General features: G+C 47.4%; 1 protein-coding gene across 1 annotated transcript in view; it reads right to left on the bottom strand.

Moving 5' to 3' along the window:
• The window catches only part of NUMA1 (nuclear mitotic apparatus protein 1), a gene marked incomplete at its 3' end in the record, with an annotated part of 22,745 nt that overhangs the window by 6,576 nt on the left and 2,291 nt on the right, over nucleotides 1–13,878 (bottom strand). Inside the window, exons 3-12 of the mRNA XM_029286822.1 lie at nucleotides 13,701–13,780; nucleotides 13,160–13,242; nucleotides 11,771–11,851; nucleotides 10,645–10,729; nucleotides 7,278–7,392; nucleotides 5,637–5,794; nucleotides 4,107–4,227; nucleotides 2,004–2,121; nucleotides 1,700–1,840; nucleotides 3–59 (exon numbers count right to left, since the gene is read on the bottom strand). Coding sequence (XP_029142655.1) covers nucleotides 3–59; nucleotides 1,700–1,840; nucleotides 2,004–2,121; nucleotides 4,107–4,227; nucleotides 5,637–5,794; nucleotides 7,278–7,392; nucleotides 10,645–10,729; nucleotides 11,771–11,851; nucleotides 13,160–13,242; nucleotides 13,701–13,780 — 1,039 coding nt within the window. The remainder of the gene's footprint in view (nucleotides 1–2; nucleotides 60–1,699; nucleotides 1,841–2,003; nucleotides 2,122–4,106; nucleotides 4,228–5,636; nucleotides 5,795–7,277; nucleotides 7,393–10,644; nucleotides 10,730–11,770; nucleotides 11,852–13,159; nucleotides 13,243–13,700; nucleotides 13,781–13,878) is intronic.

The raw sequence follows: 13,878 nt of genomic DNA, 5'->3' as shown, positions 1-13,878 counted from the left end.
TGGTCCTCCAGCAGAGCCATCTTCCCCCGCAGGATCTCCACTTGCTCCTCCAGGCAGCTCTGGGGAGTCAGAGACAGGCCATGAAAGCCCGGCTGCCCCTCTGCCCTTGCCCCCACCCTCCCCAAAAGCGGATCCCACCCCCCCATCACCCCCAGATCCTTCAGGGGAGGGGAAGGAACCCCGCCACCCACACAGGCCCCAGGGGTCCCAACCCCTTCCCGCGAGGGAAGCCCACCACCAGCCCTCCTTCCAGGCTTGGTCCTTCAAGGGGGCAGCCTCCGGAGTCACCTGAGATGCCAGCCAACCTGCCTGCCTGCCGGCCCTGGGCTGCTGCTCTGCCTGTCTCAAAACTATCAAAGGGGGAGCTTCAGGGGGGGGGGCTTTATTCTGGCCAGAGCCCTTCTGTCTGTCTGTCCTCCCTCCCTCCCTCTGTAGCTGCCTAAAATCTGTCTCGTCCATCCATCCATCCATCATCTAACATCTCTCTATATCTACCTATCTCTTCATCGTTATCATCATCTATCACCTTATTAGATCTCTATTTATCTTTATCTCTCTCCCTCTCTCTCCCTGGCTAACACCGAGGACAGTTAACCAGTGGAACAGCTGGCCTCCAGAAGTTGTGGGTGCTTCCTCAATGGAGGTTTTTAAGACTGGACAAGCATCTATCTGAAATGGTCTAGGGCAGTGATGGCGAACCTTTTAGAGACCGAGTGTCCAAACTGCAACCCAAAACCCACTTATGCATCGTCGGGTACCAGGTGGGTGTGGCCCATTGGCTGGGCGTGGCCCATTGGGTGGGCGTGGCTGCGGTGGTAACGGCAGACTGGGTGGGACTAAAAAGTTCCATCAATCAATTCCAACTTTGCGAGATCTTTTTTTTCCCCATGAAAAGTTGAAATTGACTGATTGATTGAACCTTTTTTTTTTTTTGCACACGGCGACGAAGGCCTAAAGTGAAAACGTTTTATAAAACCCAGCTGAAGGCCTAGGACGGGGACGACGGCGCGCGTGCCCACAGGGAGGGCTCGGAGTGCCGCCTCTGGCACCCGTGCCATAGGTTCGCCACCACTGCTATAGGGTTTCCTGCCTGAGCAGGGGGTTGGACTAGATGACCTCCAAGGCCCCTTCCAGCTCTACTCTATTTGGATTCTGATTCCCTATCTATCCATCATCTATCTACCTATCTCTCCATTATCTTCATCTATCATTCATCTCTCTCTCTCTCTCATATGGCTGCCCATCTTTCAGCCAATTCTGGACACCTCCCGATCACTTGAATGAGATGAGATTTTATCTAAAGGATAAAATTAAATCAGAGGTCCCCAACCTTTCGGGCACCAGGGACCGGTTCCGTGGAGAGAGGTTTTTCCGCGGACCGCAGGGTGCGTGGTTTTGTGTGCTGCCTGCATCCCGCGGATGGGGCTTTGCTTGTTTGTGTGGACCGGTTGCTGGCATGCCATGGACCGGTACCGGTCCGCAGACCGGGGATTGGGGACCCCTGAATTAAAGAAGCATTGCAACCTTTGTGTGTGGGCGTGCTCTCCCTTCGCTTCAGCAACCAGCGCCTGCCTCTCCAGGATCCCCATCAGCCTTGCTGCTCCTGATGAGAAGGCAGCCGGGCCTCCTGCGGCCCAGAACCGACCGCTCAGTATCCCCCCCCCGCCCCTCCGAGTGGGCCCGTCTCCTTCTTGCTGACCTTCTCGCTCAGGGCTCCGTGGAGATCCGCTTCCAGGCGACTCCTCCGCTCCTCCCACTCCTTCAGGGACTTGTCCTGCCCTTCGCTCATTTCGGTCATGGCCTCCTGAACCTCCGTCAGGGTGCGGGCAAATTCTCGGAGCTGAGACAGAAGACGGGGGCGGCTTCGGTTGGACGGGTGCCGGAGGACGTGGAATGCCAAGCGCCCCCCACCCCGAGCCCCATGGCTCCAGGACCTCATCCCTCCCCCCCCCCAAATTCTAGAATCCAGGCTCTGGCGCAGAAGGAAGCGGGCGCCCTCCTACCCGGAAAGTGAGGTCCCCGTTCTCCTCGGAGAGCTGGCCGATCTTCCGGTCCATCTGCCGCTTGTCCGTCTTCAGATCCTGGCACTGCTTCAGCGTCTCGTGCAGGCGCAAGAGGAGGCTGCCCGGGGAGGAGAGGAGAAGGAGGAGAGTCCTCAGAGGGAGGAGACGGGCACGGCTGCCTCGGGCAACGGGGCAGAACTCCCCAGGGCGTTCCCAGGGCCGGCTGCGGGGGCTCTCCCCAAATTTATTTACTTATTTCTTTTTCTTTCTTTCTTTCTTTCTTTCTTTCTCTCTCTCTCTCTCTCTCTCTCTCTCTCTCCCTCCCTCCCTCCCCAAGTGCAGGGGCACTTGTAAATTATACATTTGCTTACATTTATCCTGAGAGACGGCTGCAGGGGCTCTCCCCAAATTAATTAATTGATTGATTGATTAATTAATTAATTAATTAATTCAAAGAGCCAGCTGCGGGGGCTCTCCCCAAATTTAGTTGCTTCTTTCTTTCTTTCTTTCTTTCTTTCTTTCTTTCTTTCTTTCTTTCTTTCTTTCTTTTTTCCTTTCTTTTCCTTCCTTCCTTCCTTCTCTCTCTCCCTCCCTCCCTCCCTCCCTCCCTCCCTTTCCAAGAACTGGATGCAGGGGCTTTCATAAATTTATTTATTCATTTATATTTATTCTGAGAGCCGGCTACAGGGGCTCTCCCCAAATTTATTCTCTTATTTGCTTTTTTCTTTTCTTTCTTTCTTTCTTTCTTTCTTTCTTTCTTTCTTCCTTTCTTCTTTCTTTCTTCCTTTCCTTCCTTGCTTCCTTCCCCCCTCCCTCCCTTTCTTTCCAAGAACTGGATGCAGGGGCTTTCATAAATTTATTTATTCATTTGCTTACATTTATTCTGAGAGCCAGCTGCAGGGGCTCTCCCCAAATTAATTAATTAATTCAAAGAGCCGGCTGCGGGGGCTCTCCCCAAATTTATTCATTTCTCTTCTTGCTAATTTATTTGCTCGCTTATTTTCTTATTAGGAAATATAATTGCTGCCCATCTCAGACCCAACAACTTTGGGTGGCTTACAACATAAAAACAATTTTAAAAAAAAACACATTAAAATTGTCGATTATAAAACAACAGAGCGGATGAAATCATTAACACAAGATGCCAAAGCAGGAAGCCGGACACATGGGGGGGGACAGTTACGTGGGATTAGTTTTTAAATTGTCAACCACCACACTTGGGAGAATTGCATCCAGTTTTGGTCCCCACGAAGGAAAAAAAGATGCTGAGACTCTACTAGAAAGAGTGCAGAGAAGAGCAACAAAGATGATCAGGGGACTGGAGGCTAAAGCATATAAGGAACAATTGCTGGAATTGGGGATGTCTAGTTTAATGAAGAGAAGGACGAGGGGGGACATCATAGTGTTTTAGTATCTCAGGGGCTGCCCCAAAGAGGCAATCAAGCTACTCTCCAAAGCCCCTGAAGAAGGCAGGACGAGAAGCAACGGATGGAAACCCATCAAGGAGAGAAGCAACCTAGAACTAAGGAGAAACTTCCTGACAGTTAGAACAATTAACCAGTGGAACAGCCTGCCACCAGAAGCGGTGAATGCTCCAACACTGGAAGTTTTTAAGAAGAGACTGGACAGCCATTTGTCCGAAATGGTATAGGGTTTCCTGCCTGAGCAGGGGGTTGGACTAGATGGCCTCCAAGGTCTCTTCCAACTTTATCATCATTATCTATCTATCTATCTATCTATCTATCTATCTATCTATCTATCTATCTATCTATCTATCTATTTCCATGCCAAGAACATGGCAGCCAGGCAGCGTAGACAAGACTCTGCCCTTAACCAGTGGAACAGTTTGCCACCAGAAGTTGTGGGTGCTCCATCCACCTCTGGAGACTTTTAAGAAGAGACTGGACAGCCACCTGTCTGAAATAGTGAAGGGTCTCCTGCTTGAATGGGGGGGGGGGGGGTTGGACTGGAAGACCTCCAGGGTCCCTTCCAGATCTGCTCTTCTATTGCTTCCAGAGTGAAGCTCCTGCCCCTTGGGTCCCCCCCCCCAAGCCGTGGGGCAGAGGCAGGTCTTTGAAGCTCTGGCCAAAAGCCAGGACGGACCTTTCGTTCTTCTCCCGCAGCTCCTCCAGCTCCTTGGGCTCCAGCTGATCCGCGGCCGCCTGCCGTTCCTGCAGGAGAGTCAGGCGGTCGATCCTCTGCTTCAGCATCAGGATCCGGGTGTCTGCGGAAAGAGCACCAAGCCCTCCTCAGAGCCCCAGGCGCCTTCGTCCGCAGGGCCCCCCTTCAGACGACCCCCGGGAGGCAGCTGCTCCGGGATGCCCCAGTCCGCTTTTCCTTCACCCAGAAAGAGAAAATGGCGGCTCCACACGGGAGCCAGGACTGGTCCCGGGGGAGAGAAGCCGTAAAGCTGAACATTAGACGGGTCAATATATACATATATATTGGAATTTTAATAGTTTTTACTCTTTTAAAATGCTTTTTAAGGTTTTAATTATAGTGCATAGTATAATTCTAGCAGCCCAGAGTTGTTCACGGAGATGCGTGGCTATGGAAAAATAAAATAAAATAATTTTTTTAAAAAAAGTAAAGTAAAATAAGTAAAATAAAAACTGAAGTAAAACAAACAAATAAAGTAACATAAAATAAAGAAGTAAAATAAAAAACTGAAGTAAAATAAAGAAAGTAAAATAAAATAAGTAAAATAAAAACTGAAGTGAAATAAACAAAGTAAAATAAAATAAATAAAATAAAAACTGAAATAAAATAAAGTAAAATAAAATAAATAAGTAAGATAAAAAACTGAAGTAAAATAAACAAAGTAAAGTAAAGTAAAATAAAATAAATAAAATAAAAACTGAGTAAAATAAACAAAGTAAAGCAAAATAAAACAAAGTAAAATAAGAACTGAAGTAAAATAAACAAACTAAAATAAAATAAATAAGTAAAATAAAAAACTAAAGTAAAATAAACAAAGTGAAGTAAAATAAAGTAAAATAAAAAACTAAAGTAAAAAAATAAAAAAATAAAGTAAAATAAAATAACACAAATAAAATAAAGTAAATAAAATAAAAAAATTGAAGTAAAATAAAAAAAATTAAGGCAAAATAAAATAAATAAAATAAAAAATCAATAAGATAAATTAATTAAATTAAGAAAAATACAATACAATACAATAAAATAAAATATTTTTTTTTTAAAAAAAATGGCAGAGAGAATAGCTTCGAAAGACTGGAAGGAGAATTGCGGTGAAATCAAATTCTGAGCCCAATTGTGGACGTAACTTGAGGACTGCCTGTACTGACGGAGGGAGCGTTGTCTTTCCTAGTGTGGTCTGCCTGGGAAGGCTGAGAGAACCTGGTTTGGCCTTTTAAGATGGCAACATACAAGCAGAGATATAACAAAAGGGGATATTCCCTAGTTTGGATAATGAAACGTCTGCAAGAAAACAAGCCAGCTCAGAGAGCACCAAGGACCCCCCCCCCCAATTAAAAAAAGAGGATAAAACTGAGGCTGGGAATGGCCCGGGATGTCTGGCTCAGGGGAGGACCTCCCGTTCTGCTCTAACACCACCGGGGCTTTGTAGTCCCTTGAAGGTGGGCTGGTTGGGTGATCTCCACACCCCCTCCTCACCTTTCTCGTCAATGAGCTTCCGATTCTCGGCCAATTCGTGCTCCAGTTCATCCCGATTCTCCCGCTCCGCTTCCAGCATCTTCTTCAACCTCCTCATCTGGAACTGGGGGGTCTGCATGATCTCCCCCATGGGGGACGTGGAGGAGGGAGGGAGCAACCTGCCAACAGGTCCCAGCCAAAAAGCAACAGGTTAAACATCTCTTTTTAAGAAGAGAGACTGGACAGCCACCTGTCTGAAATGGTCTAGGGCAGGGGTCTTCCAACTTGGCCCTTTGATGACTTGTGGACTTCAACTCCCAGAATTCCTCAGCCAGCATGGCTGGCTGGGGAATTCTGGGAGTTGAAGTCCACAGTTCTTCTACAACTGTCACGGTTTTCTCTCACTCGGCACCCTGTCCTCTTGCCAGCTCCCAAACAAGGACCTGGTGACTCTCAGCACAGAATCGGAGTTTGTTGTTGGGACTCACACCTTTCTATCACACCCCATCACACCCTGGGAACTTGAGAGCCAGTTTGGTCTAATGATTAAGGTAGCAGGCTAGAAACCAGGAGACCGGGAGTTCTAGTCCCGCCCTAGGTGTGAAAGTCATCTGGGTGATTTTGGGCCAATCAGCAGGAGATGGTGAGTTCTAATCCCGCCTTAGGCATGAAAGCCATCTGGGTGATTTTGGGCCAATCAGCAGGAGACGGGGAGTTCTAATCCTGCCTTAGGCATGAAAGGCGGCTGGGTGACTTTGGGCCAGCCCCTCTCCCTCAGCCCAACCCACTTTGCAGGGTTGTTGTGGGGAATATAGGAGGCGGAAGATATGTTGGACATATTTGCCACTTTGAATTATTTATAAAAATAATACAAATGGGAAAATAAATAAAATAAAATAAATAATGAAATAAAATAAAATAATAATAAATAAATAAATAATAAAATAAAATAATAAAAATTAAAATAAAATGAATAATGAAAAATAAAATAAAATAATGAAATAAAATAAAATAATAAAAAATAAAATAAAATGAATAATGAAAAATAAAATAAAAAATAAAATAAAATAAAATAATGAAATGAAATAAAATAAAAAATAAAATGAATGAAAAAATAAAATAATGAAATAAAATAAATAAAATAATGAAATAAAATATAGTAAAAAAGAAAATAAAATGAATGAAAAAATAAATGAAATAAAATAAAATAAATAAAATAATGAAATAAAATAAAATAAAATAAATAAAATAATATAAAATAGTAAAAAAATAAAATGAATGAAATAAAATAAATAAAATAATGAAATAAAATAAAATAATAAAAAATAAAATGAATGAAAAAATAAAATAATGAAATAAAATAAAATAAATAAAATAATGAAATAAAATAAAATAGTAAAAAATAAAATAAAATGAATGAAATAAAATAAAATAAATAATGAAATAAAATAAATAAAATAATGAAATAAAATAAATAAAATAATGAAATGAAATAAAATAATAAATAATAAAATAAAATAATGAAATAAAATAAAACAAAAAATAATAAAATTAAATTAAATTAAAAAATAAAATAAAATAAAATAAAATAAAATAAAAATATAAATATAAATGGAATGATAAAACCTCCCCATCAGGCCCTGGGAAGAAAACCACCCTTACTTATTCATGCTGGAAGAAGAGGCGATCTTGTGCAGTTTCAAGAAAGGCACCCCTCGTTTCGGCGGGGTGCTCTCTTCCGAGCTGGCACTGGAGGAGCTGGAGGACGCTGGAGGCACTGGAGGAAAAGGAGAGCAGAGCAGGCTGTGAGGCTGTGAGCAGGCCTAAGGAGAAGCGCAGCCTTCAAGTCAACTGGCATTTTCCTACCGGTAGTAAATAAGAAGTTTCAAAAGAAGTTCGTTTTGCTGCAAAGGGGAAGAGGAGCGTCTTTGTTTCGGAGAAAGTGACCCCGAGAAAGAAAGAGCTTTGTAGGGTCAGGAAAAACAGAGAAACTACCCATTATAAAGGGTCAGCCAGCGTAAACACGATCGGATTGGGAGTCTGAAGAAGGAACCAGAGATAAACGTGACGTGGGAACCCATCGTGCACACCTCTGCTGCAGCATCTTTCAGTTATAGCCGTCAAGTAATCTCAATCTTCTCAACCTAGCGGCCTCCAGACATTGTGCATTGTCACTGTTACACAACTGTGCTCAGGATCACCCACTCACAAGCCTGGAAAATTGCCACACTCAATCCCAAATCAACTGAACTCGGAAGGCACAAATGCTTCTTTAAAATACACAAGAGGCCCAGTGAATTTAAAACAAGAGCAGACTTTCACTGATATAGTTTTGCTCTCATATACACACACGCACACACGCACACTCTCATCCCACACTTACCCAGCGTCCACTCCGAGGCTGCCAGGCACTAGAACCAGAGGGACAGAAGCCACCAAATCTGGGATCCCCAAAAAAATGACTCCAAAGGCTGGACAGGCTTCTTTTGGGAAGTCTCTTTACACCCCCCCTCCCAGAGTAGGTGGGGAGGGGCTTCCCATGCAGGCCCAACTCCTTTGTTGGTGGGCCCTGGGGGGAGGGGAAAGGGGAGGGCTTGCCATGCCCGGACACAACTTTTGTCCTTTTGTTCTGTTAACGACTTGATTCCTTTCCCTGCAGGAGCTTCTCCTGGCTTTTGTCCAGCCTGCTTCCATGCCTTTGTCACTTCGACTTTGGCTAGTCTCAACCACTCCCGTTCTGGGGGTCCTTAGTGCCTTAAGTCAGGCCACCCCTGGAATGCCTGGGTCCAGTTTGGGTCACCACATTACAAAAAAAGACGTCGAGACTTTGGAAAAAAAGGCAGAGAAGAGGAACTAGGATGATTAAAGACCTGGAGGCCAACAGATATGAAGAAGAACGGTTGCAGGATTTGGGAATGGCCAGTCTAGAGCAGGGGTCCTCAACCTTGGCCACTTGAAGGCTTGTGGACTTCAACTCCCAGAATTCCTCAGCCAGCTTTGCTGGCTGAGGAATTCTGGGAGTTGGAGTCCACAAGCCTTCAAGTGGCCAAGGTGGAGGACCCCTGCTCTAGAGAAAAGAAGGACTAGGGGGGACATGATAGGAGTGTTCCAGAATTTGAGGGGCTACCACAAAGAGGAGGGGGTCAATTTATTTTCCAAAGCATCTGGAGGCAGGACAAGAAACAATGGATGGAAACTGATCAAAGAGAGACGCAACCTGGAATTAAGGCGAAATTTCCTGACAAGTGAGGACAATTAAACCAGTGGAACAGCTGGCCTCCAGAAATCGTGGGTGCTCCATCACCGGAGGTTTTCAGAGAGACTAGACAGCCATTTGTCTAAAATGGTATAGGATCTCCTGCTTCAGCAGGGGGCTGGACTAGACGATCTCCAAGGTCCTGTCCACCTCTATTCTGATTCTTATTCTCTCTGCTCCCTTGCAGACGTTTCATGACCCAACTAAGGAACAACATGAGTGCTCTAGTCTAGTCATTACCTAGATAATAATAATAATAATAATAATAATAATAATAATAATAATGATGATGATGATGATGATGATGATGATGATGATGATGATGATGATGATGATGATGATAAAGTTGGAAGGGACCTTGGAGATCATCTAGTCCAACCCCCTGCTCAGGCAGGAAACCTTATCCCATTTCGGACAAATGGCTGTCCAGTCTCTTCTTAAAAACTTCCAGTGTTGGTGCATTCACCGCTTGTGGAGGCAGGTTGTTCCACTGTTGTGTCATGAAATGTCTGCAAGGGAGCAGCCAACTTCAGACAGCACCAAGGACTCCACAGTCTTCCTCGTCCTTGTCCTTGTCCTCCACCACAAACTCCACTCCCATCTAGCACTCATGATATTACCTAGTTTGGTAATTAAATGTCTACCAGAAAACCCACCCAGCTCAGAGAAACCCACAATTCAACAAAGTTCAACAGTTCCAAAAAGGCTCCACCCCCATTTGCACCACTCAGGTGACCCTGAGGACACAGGTAAACCTCCAGGTGGCCTTAACCACTCTCCAAAAGGATGCAAATGACCAGCTGTCTGTGCAAGGAATGTAAATCCTTCCCTTCCCCACCATCCAGTCAGAACTGAGGAAGCTTCTTGGATGGGAAGCGAAAAACAAAAAACAAGGAAGTCCAGTGTCAACGGTATTAATATAGGCCCGTGGTGGGGAACCTATGGCACGGGTGCGAGAGGTGGCACTCAGAGCCCTCTCTGTGGGCACGGACGCCGTCGCCCCAGTCCTGGGCCTTCAGCTGGGTTTTATAAAACCTTTTCGCTTTAGGCCTCCACCGCCATGTGCAAAAAAAGAAAAAAGGTTCAATCAATCAGTCAATTTCAACTTCTCGCGGGGAAAAAAAAGATCTTGCAAAGTTGGAATTGATTGAACTTTTTAGTCCCACCCAATCTGCCGTTACCACCGCAGCCATACCCACCCAATGGGCCACACCCACCCAACGGGCCATACCTATCCGGGACCCGACGATGCATAAGTGGGTTTTGGGTTGCAGTTTGGGCACTCGGTCTCTAAAAGGTTCGCCATCACTGATATAGGATATTATTATTGCTTTGACAAGATATACAGAACTGCCTGTTATTTTTAGAGTTAATTCAGATGACAGAGAAAGGGAGGAGATTTATAAAGGAAGCCCGGGAAAAGGAATGGAAGTGAATCTTTGCCCTCCGGGCTAATTGGAAGATATGACTGCAAAATAAGGGAGGGGTTTTAGCAAGAAAAGTTAGACGCAAGCAAGAGAAATTCGGATTCTGGCACCCATTCAATATGTGCCGATAATGTGTCCATGATTACAGACTTTTTCAGAATAAATATGCCTGGAATTTCCTTGAAGGGTTCCATTAGTCGGAACGTTGACATCCAGTGGTCTCCTAAAAAAGCATCTTTGGGACAACCAGGACCTGGAGGACTGAGAACCTCCAAAGACTTGAGGTACAAAGATTTCCAGGCAAAGCATCACACTCTGAAACCTGCTTGGTTCACACAGGACTCACTTTTCTTTTGGAGGAAGTTCTCCAGATCTTCGCTGAGACAATCTTCGTTGTAGAGCATGAAGTTCAGGAACTTGGCCATCTCCGTCTGGGGGGCGAGAGGGGGGGGAAACAGGCAGCCCCTGAGTTATCCAGGGAAGGGGTGTCACAGGAAATCAGACCCAGCCTATGCCCCCCCCACAACCAGGCCAGACCTCAACTCAGTTTTGATGGTGCTCTACCCTTCAGTTATTCCCCCAAACAAGGAGAACTACAGGTAGTCCTCGCTTTGCAACCGCAGCTGAGCCCAAAATTTCCGTTGCTAAGCGAGACAGTTAAGGAACATTTTGCCCCCGTTTTATGATATTTCTTGGCACTTGTTAAGCGAATCAAATTGCAGTCGTTAAATTAGTCAAACTGTGGTTAAGCCAGTGGTTCTCAACCTATGGGTCGCGACCCCATTTGGGGTCGATCGACCATTTCACGGGGGTCGCCAAGCAAGGCTGTCCGCCATTTTTTCCCCCTTTTCCGGCGGGTGCCTTACCTCCCTTGGGCTGGGCCAGCTGGTGGTCGGCCTGCTCCGTCTCTGCCGCTTGCCAGCTACGCCTCGGCCGGCGCAGGGGGCGGAACCACGCATGCACGGCGCTCCCGGGCAGGGAAAGTCCTCAACTTACGACCAGTTGGGTAGTCCTCGACTTACGACCGGTTTAGTCCTCGACTTACGACCGGTTGGGGTCGCGGCATTAAAAAGGTTGAGAACCACTGGGTTAAGCGAACCTGGCTTCTCCCCCCCTCCCCCGACTTGTCAAAAAGTCACAAAAGAGGATCATGTGTCACACTGCAGCCGTCATAAACGCGAGTCATTTGCCAAGCGTCTGAATTTTGATCACGTGACCCGGGGGAGGCTGCAAAGGTCATAAGTGTGAAAAACTGCCCTAAGTCCGCTTTTTTCAACGCCGTTGTAACTTCGGTCACTAAGTGGACTGTCGTAACTTGAGGACTACCTGCGTTGCTGAACCTGCATGCTGCAGCTAAAAGGCGAAGTCTGCCGAGGCGAAACGCAGCCTAGCACCCCAGAGGCTGACAGGTAAGAGACGAGGCGGCACCTGGCCGACCAGATTCCAGAGGGAATCCAGAAGATCTCCCTTACCTGGAGGCCGTGTTCCAGCGCAGTCCATTCCCGAGGGATCTTATCGCTCATGGAAGCGTAGTACAGCAGCAGCGTCACCACCTGGGAAGAGCGGAAGAAAAACAGTCACCAGGACACACCTGTATGGGAGGGGAAGGACGGCCAGCAGTGGCGGTCAAGAAGCTCCATGAGATGGTAACACACCTCTAGAGAGCTTCTGGCCAAAGGCAGCTGGGAAGACTTTGAGGAAATGGGCAGGGCCTCGTAGCTGGGAGCTTGGCCACCTGGACTCCGGCCCCTCCTGGCTGGTCAAGGCCTCTTGGGTGGTAGCATGGGGTTGGGCCCAAGCCTTGGTTTAAGAGGGGGCTTTCAGCCACCTTAAAGGAGGAGGAGGTGGTGCCCCTCTACTCAAGAGGCCATCCTTGGCTTTGACTATTTTGGAGGACTTTTCTCCAGTCTCCCAACTTCTCCCAAAAGCGTGGTTGACCAACTGGAAGGTGCCCAGCTTCAGAGGACCCTGGATGAAGTGATACCTGGACCCTCTTCAGGCAGGGTTAGGGCCAGGCCATGAACTTAGTCATGAAAGCCGGCTGGATGACTTTGGGCCAATCACCAGGAGACGGTGAGTTCTAGTCCCGCCTCAGGCGTGAAAGCCAGCTGGGTGACTTTGGGCCAATCACCAGGAGACAATGAGTTCTAGTCCCACTTTAGTCATGAAAGGCAGCTTGCTGACTCTGGGCCAATCACCAGGAGGCGGTGAGTTCTAGTCCCGCCTTAGGCATGAAAGGCAGCTGCTGACTTTGGGCCAATCACCAGGAGGCAGTGAGTTCTAGTCCCGCCTTAGGCATGAAAGGCAGCTGCTGACTCTGGGCCAATCACCAGGAGACAATGAGTTCTAGTCCCACTTTAGTCATGAAAGGCAGCTGCTGACTTTGGGCCAATCACCAGGAGGCAGTGAGTTCTAGTCCCGCCTTAGGCACAAAAGCCGGCTGGGTGACTTTGGGCCAATCACCAGGAGACGGAGAGTTCTAGTCCCGCCTTAGGCTTGAAAGCTGGCTGGGTGACTTTGGGCCAATCACCAGGAGGCGGTGAGTTCTAGTCCCGCCTTAGGCCCGAAAGCCGGCTGGGTGACTTTGGGCCAGTCCCTCTCTCTCAGCTCAGCCCGCCTCACAGGGTTGTTGTGGGGAAAATAAGAGGAGGGGATGTGTGGGGGAATGCTCGCTGCCTTACTTGCAAACGCAATAAAGGCAGGATAGAAATAAATAAACCATCTTCCCCTAACTGGCAGCTGAGCCGTGACCCCCGGCCTCTTCTTTTCCCCAGGCTGAGCCCCCCGGCTCCTTCCACCCATCCGGGCCAAGCCCGGGCCCCAGACACGGAAAGCCCCACGTTGCAACGGCCGGGCCCCACCTTGGCTAACTCCAGCTCTTCCGCTGCTAGAAGCTTCTCCTCGGAGACCAGGCTGTGCGGGAGGGGCTTGTGCTTGCAGATTTCTGGGAGGAGACAGGTGGGAGAAGCGTAAGTGAGCCCTGAATGCCGCCCCATCAGGGACCCCCCCCCTCAGCTCCCGAACCCCCAGCCTCTCCCCACACCCTGACTCAGCCCAACGTCTTCTAAGCAGGGCCACTTTTGGTTGGAGGCGGCTGCTCTTGGAATCCGCTTCCCGTCTGAGCAGCCTGCAGCTCTTCTACAGGTTGGTTCTCAACTTACAACCATTCATTTAGTGACCGCACTGAGAAAAAGTGTCTGTCACCCTTAGAATCCCAGATTCATAGACTCACAGGGTGTGGGAGGGCCTTGGGAGGAAACAGGGGAACGGCCGGGAGCCTAGATGGAGCTTTAAAGTTTGTTTTTTGCGTCTGTGGGGGGTGTGTGTGTGTGTGACTGCCGGGACAAAGCTTCCCCACCTCCCCCAGATCCAAGCCTCCTCCGACTGATGGGAAGCACTTACTTTGAAGGAAGCTGACAACTTGGGTCACCCGCTCTGCCAGACTCTTCTGGGAAACATCCTGCCCCTCTTCTGTGCCATGTCTGGAAAGAAAGAAAGAAAGAAAAAGAAAGAAAGAAAGAAAGAAAGAAAGGAAGGAAGGAAGGAAGGAAGGAAGGAAGGAAGGAAGGAAGGAAGGAAG

This window comes from Protobothrops mucrosquamatus, unplaced genomic scaffold, assembly GCF_001527695.2.
Source record: "Protobothrops mucrosquamatus isolate PMUCROS unplaced genomic scaffold, P.Mucros_1.0 scaffold5200, whole genome shotgun sequence".
In the NCBI taxonomy this organism is placed as follows: Eukaryota; Metazoa; Chordata; class Lepidosauria; order Squamata; family Viperidae; genus Protobothrops; species Protobothrops mucrosquamatus.
Note: the sequence above shows the minus strand (reverse complement) of the source record. Positions and strands in the feature narration are given on the sequence as shown.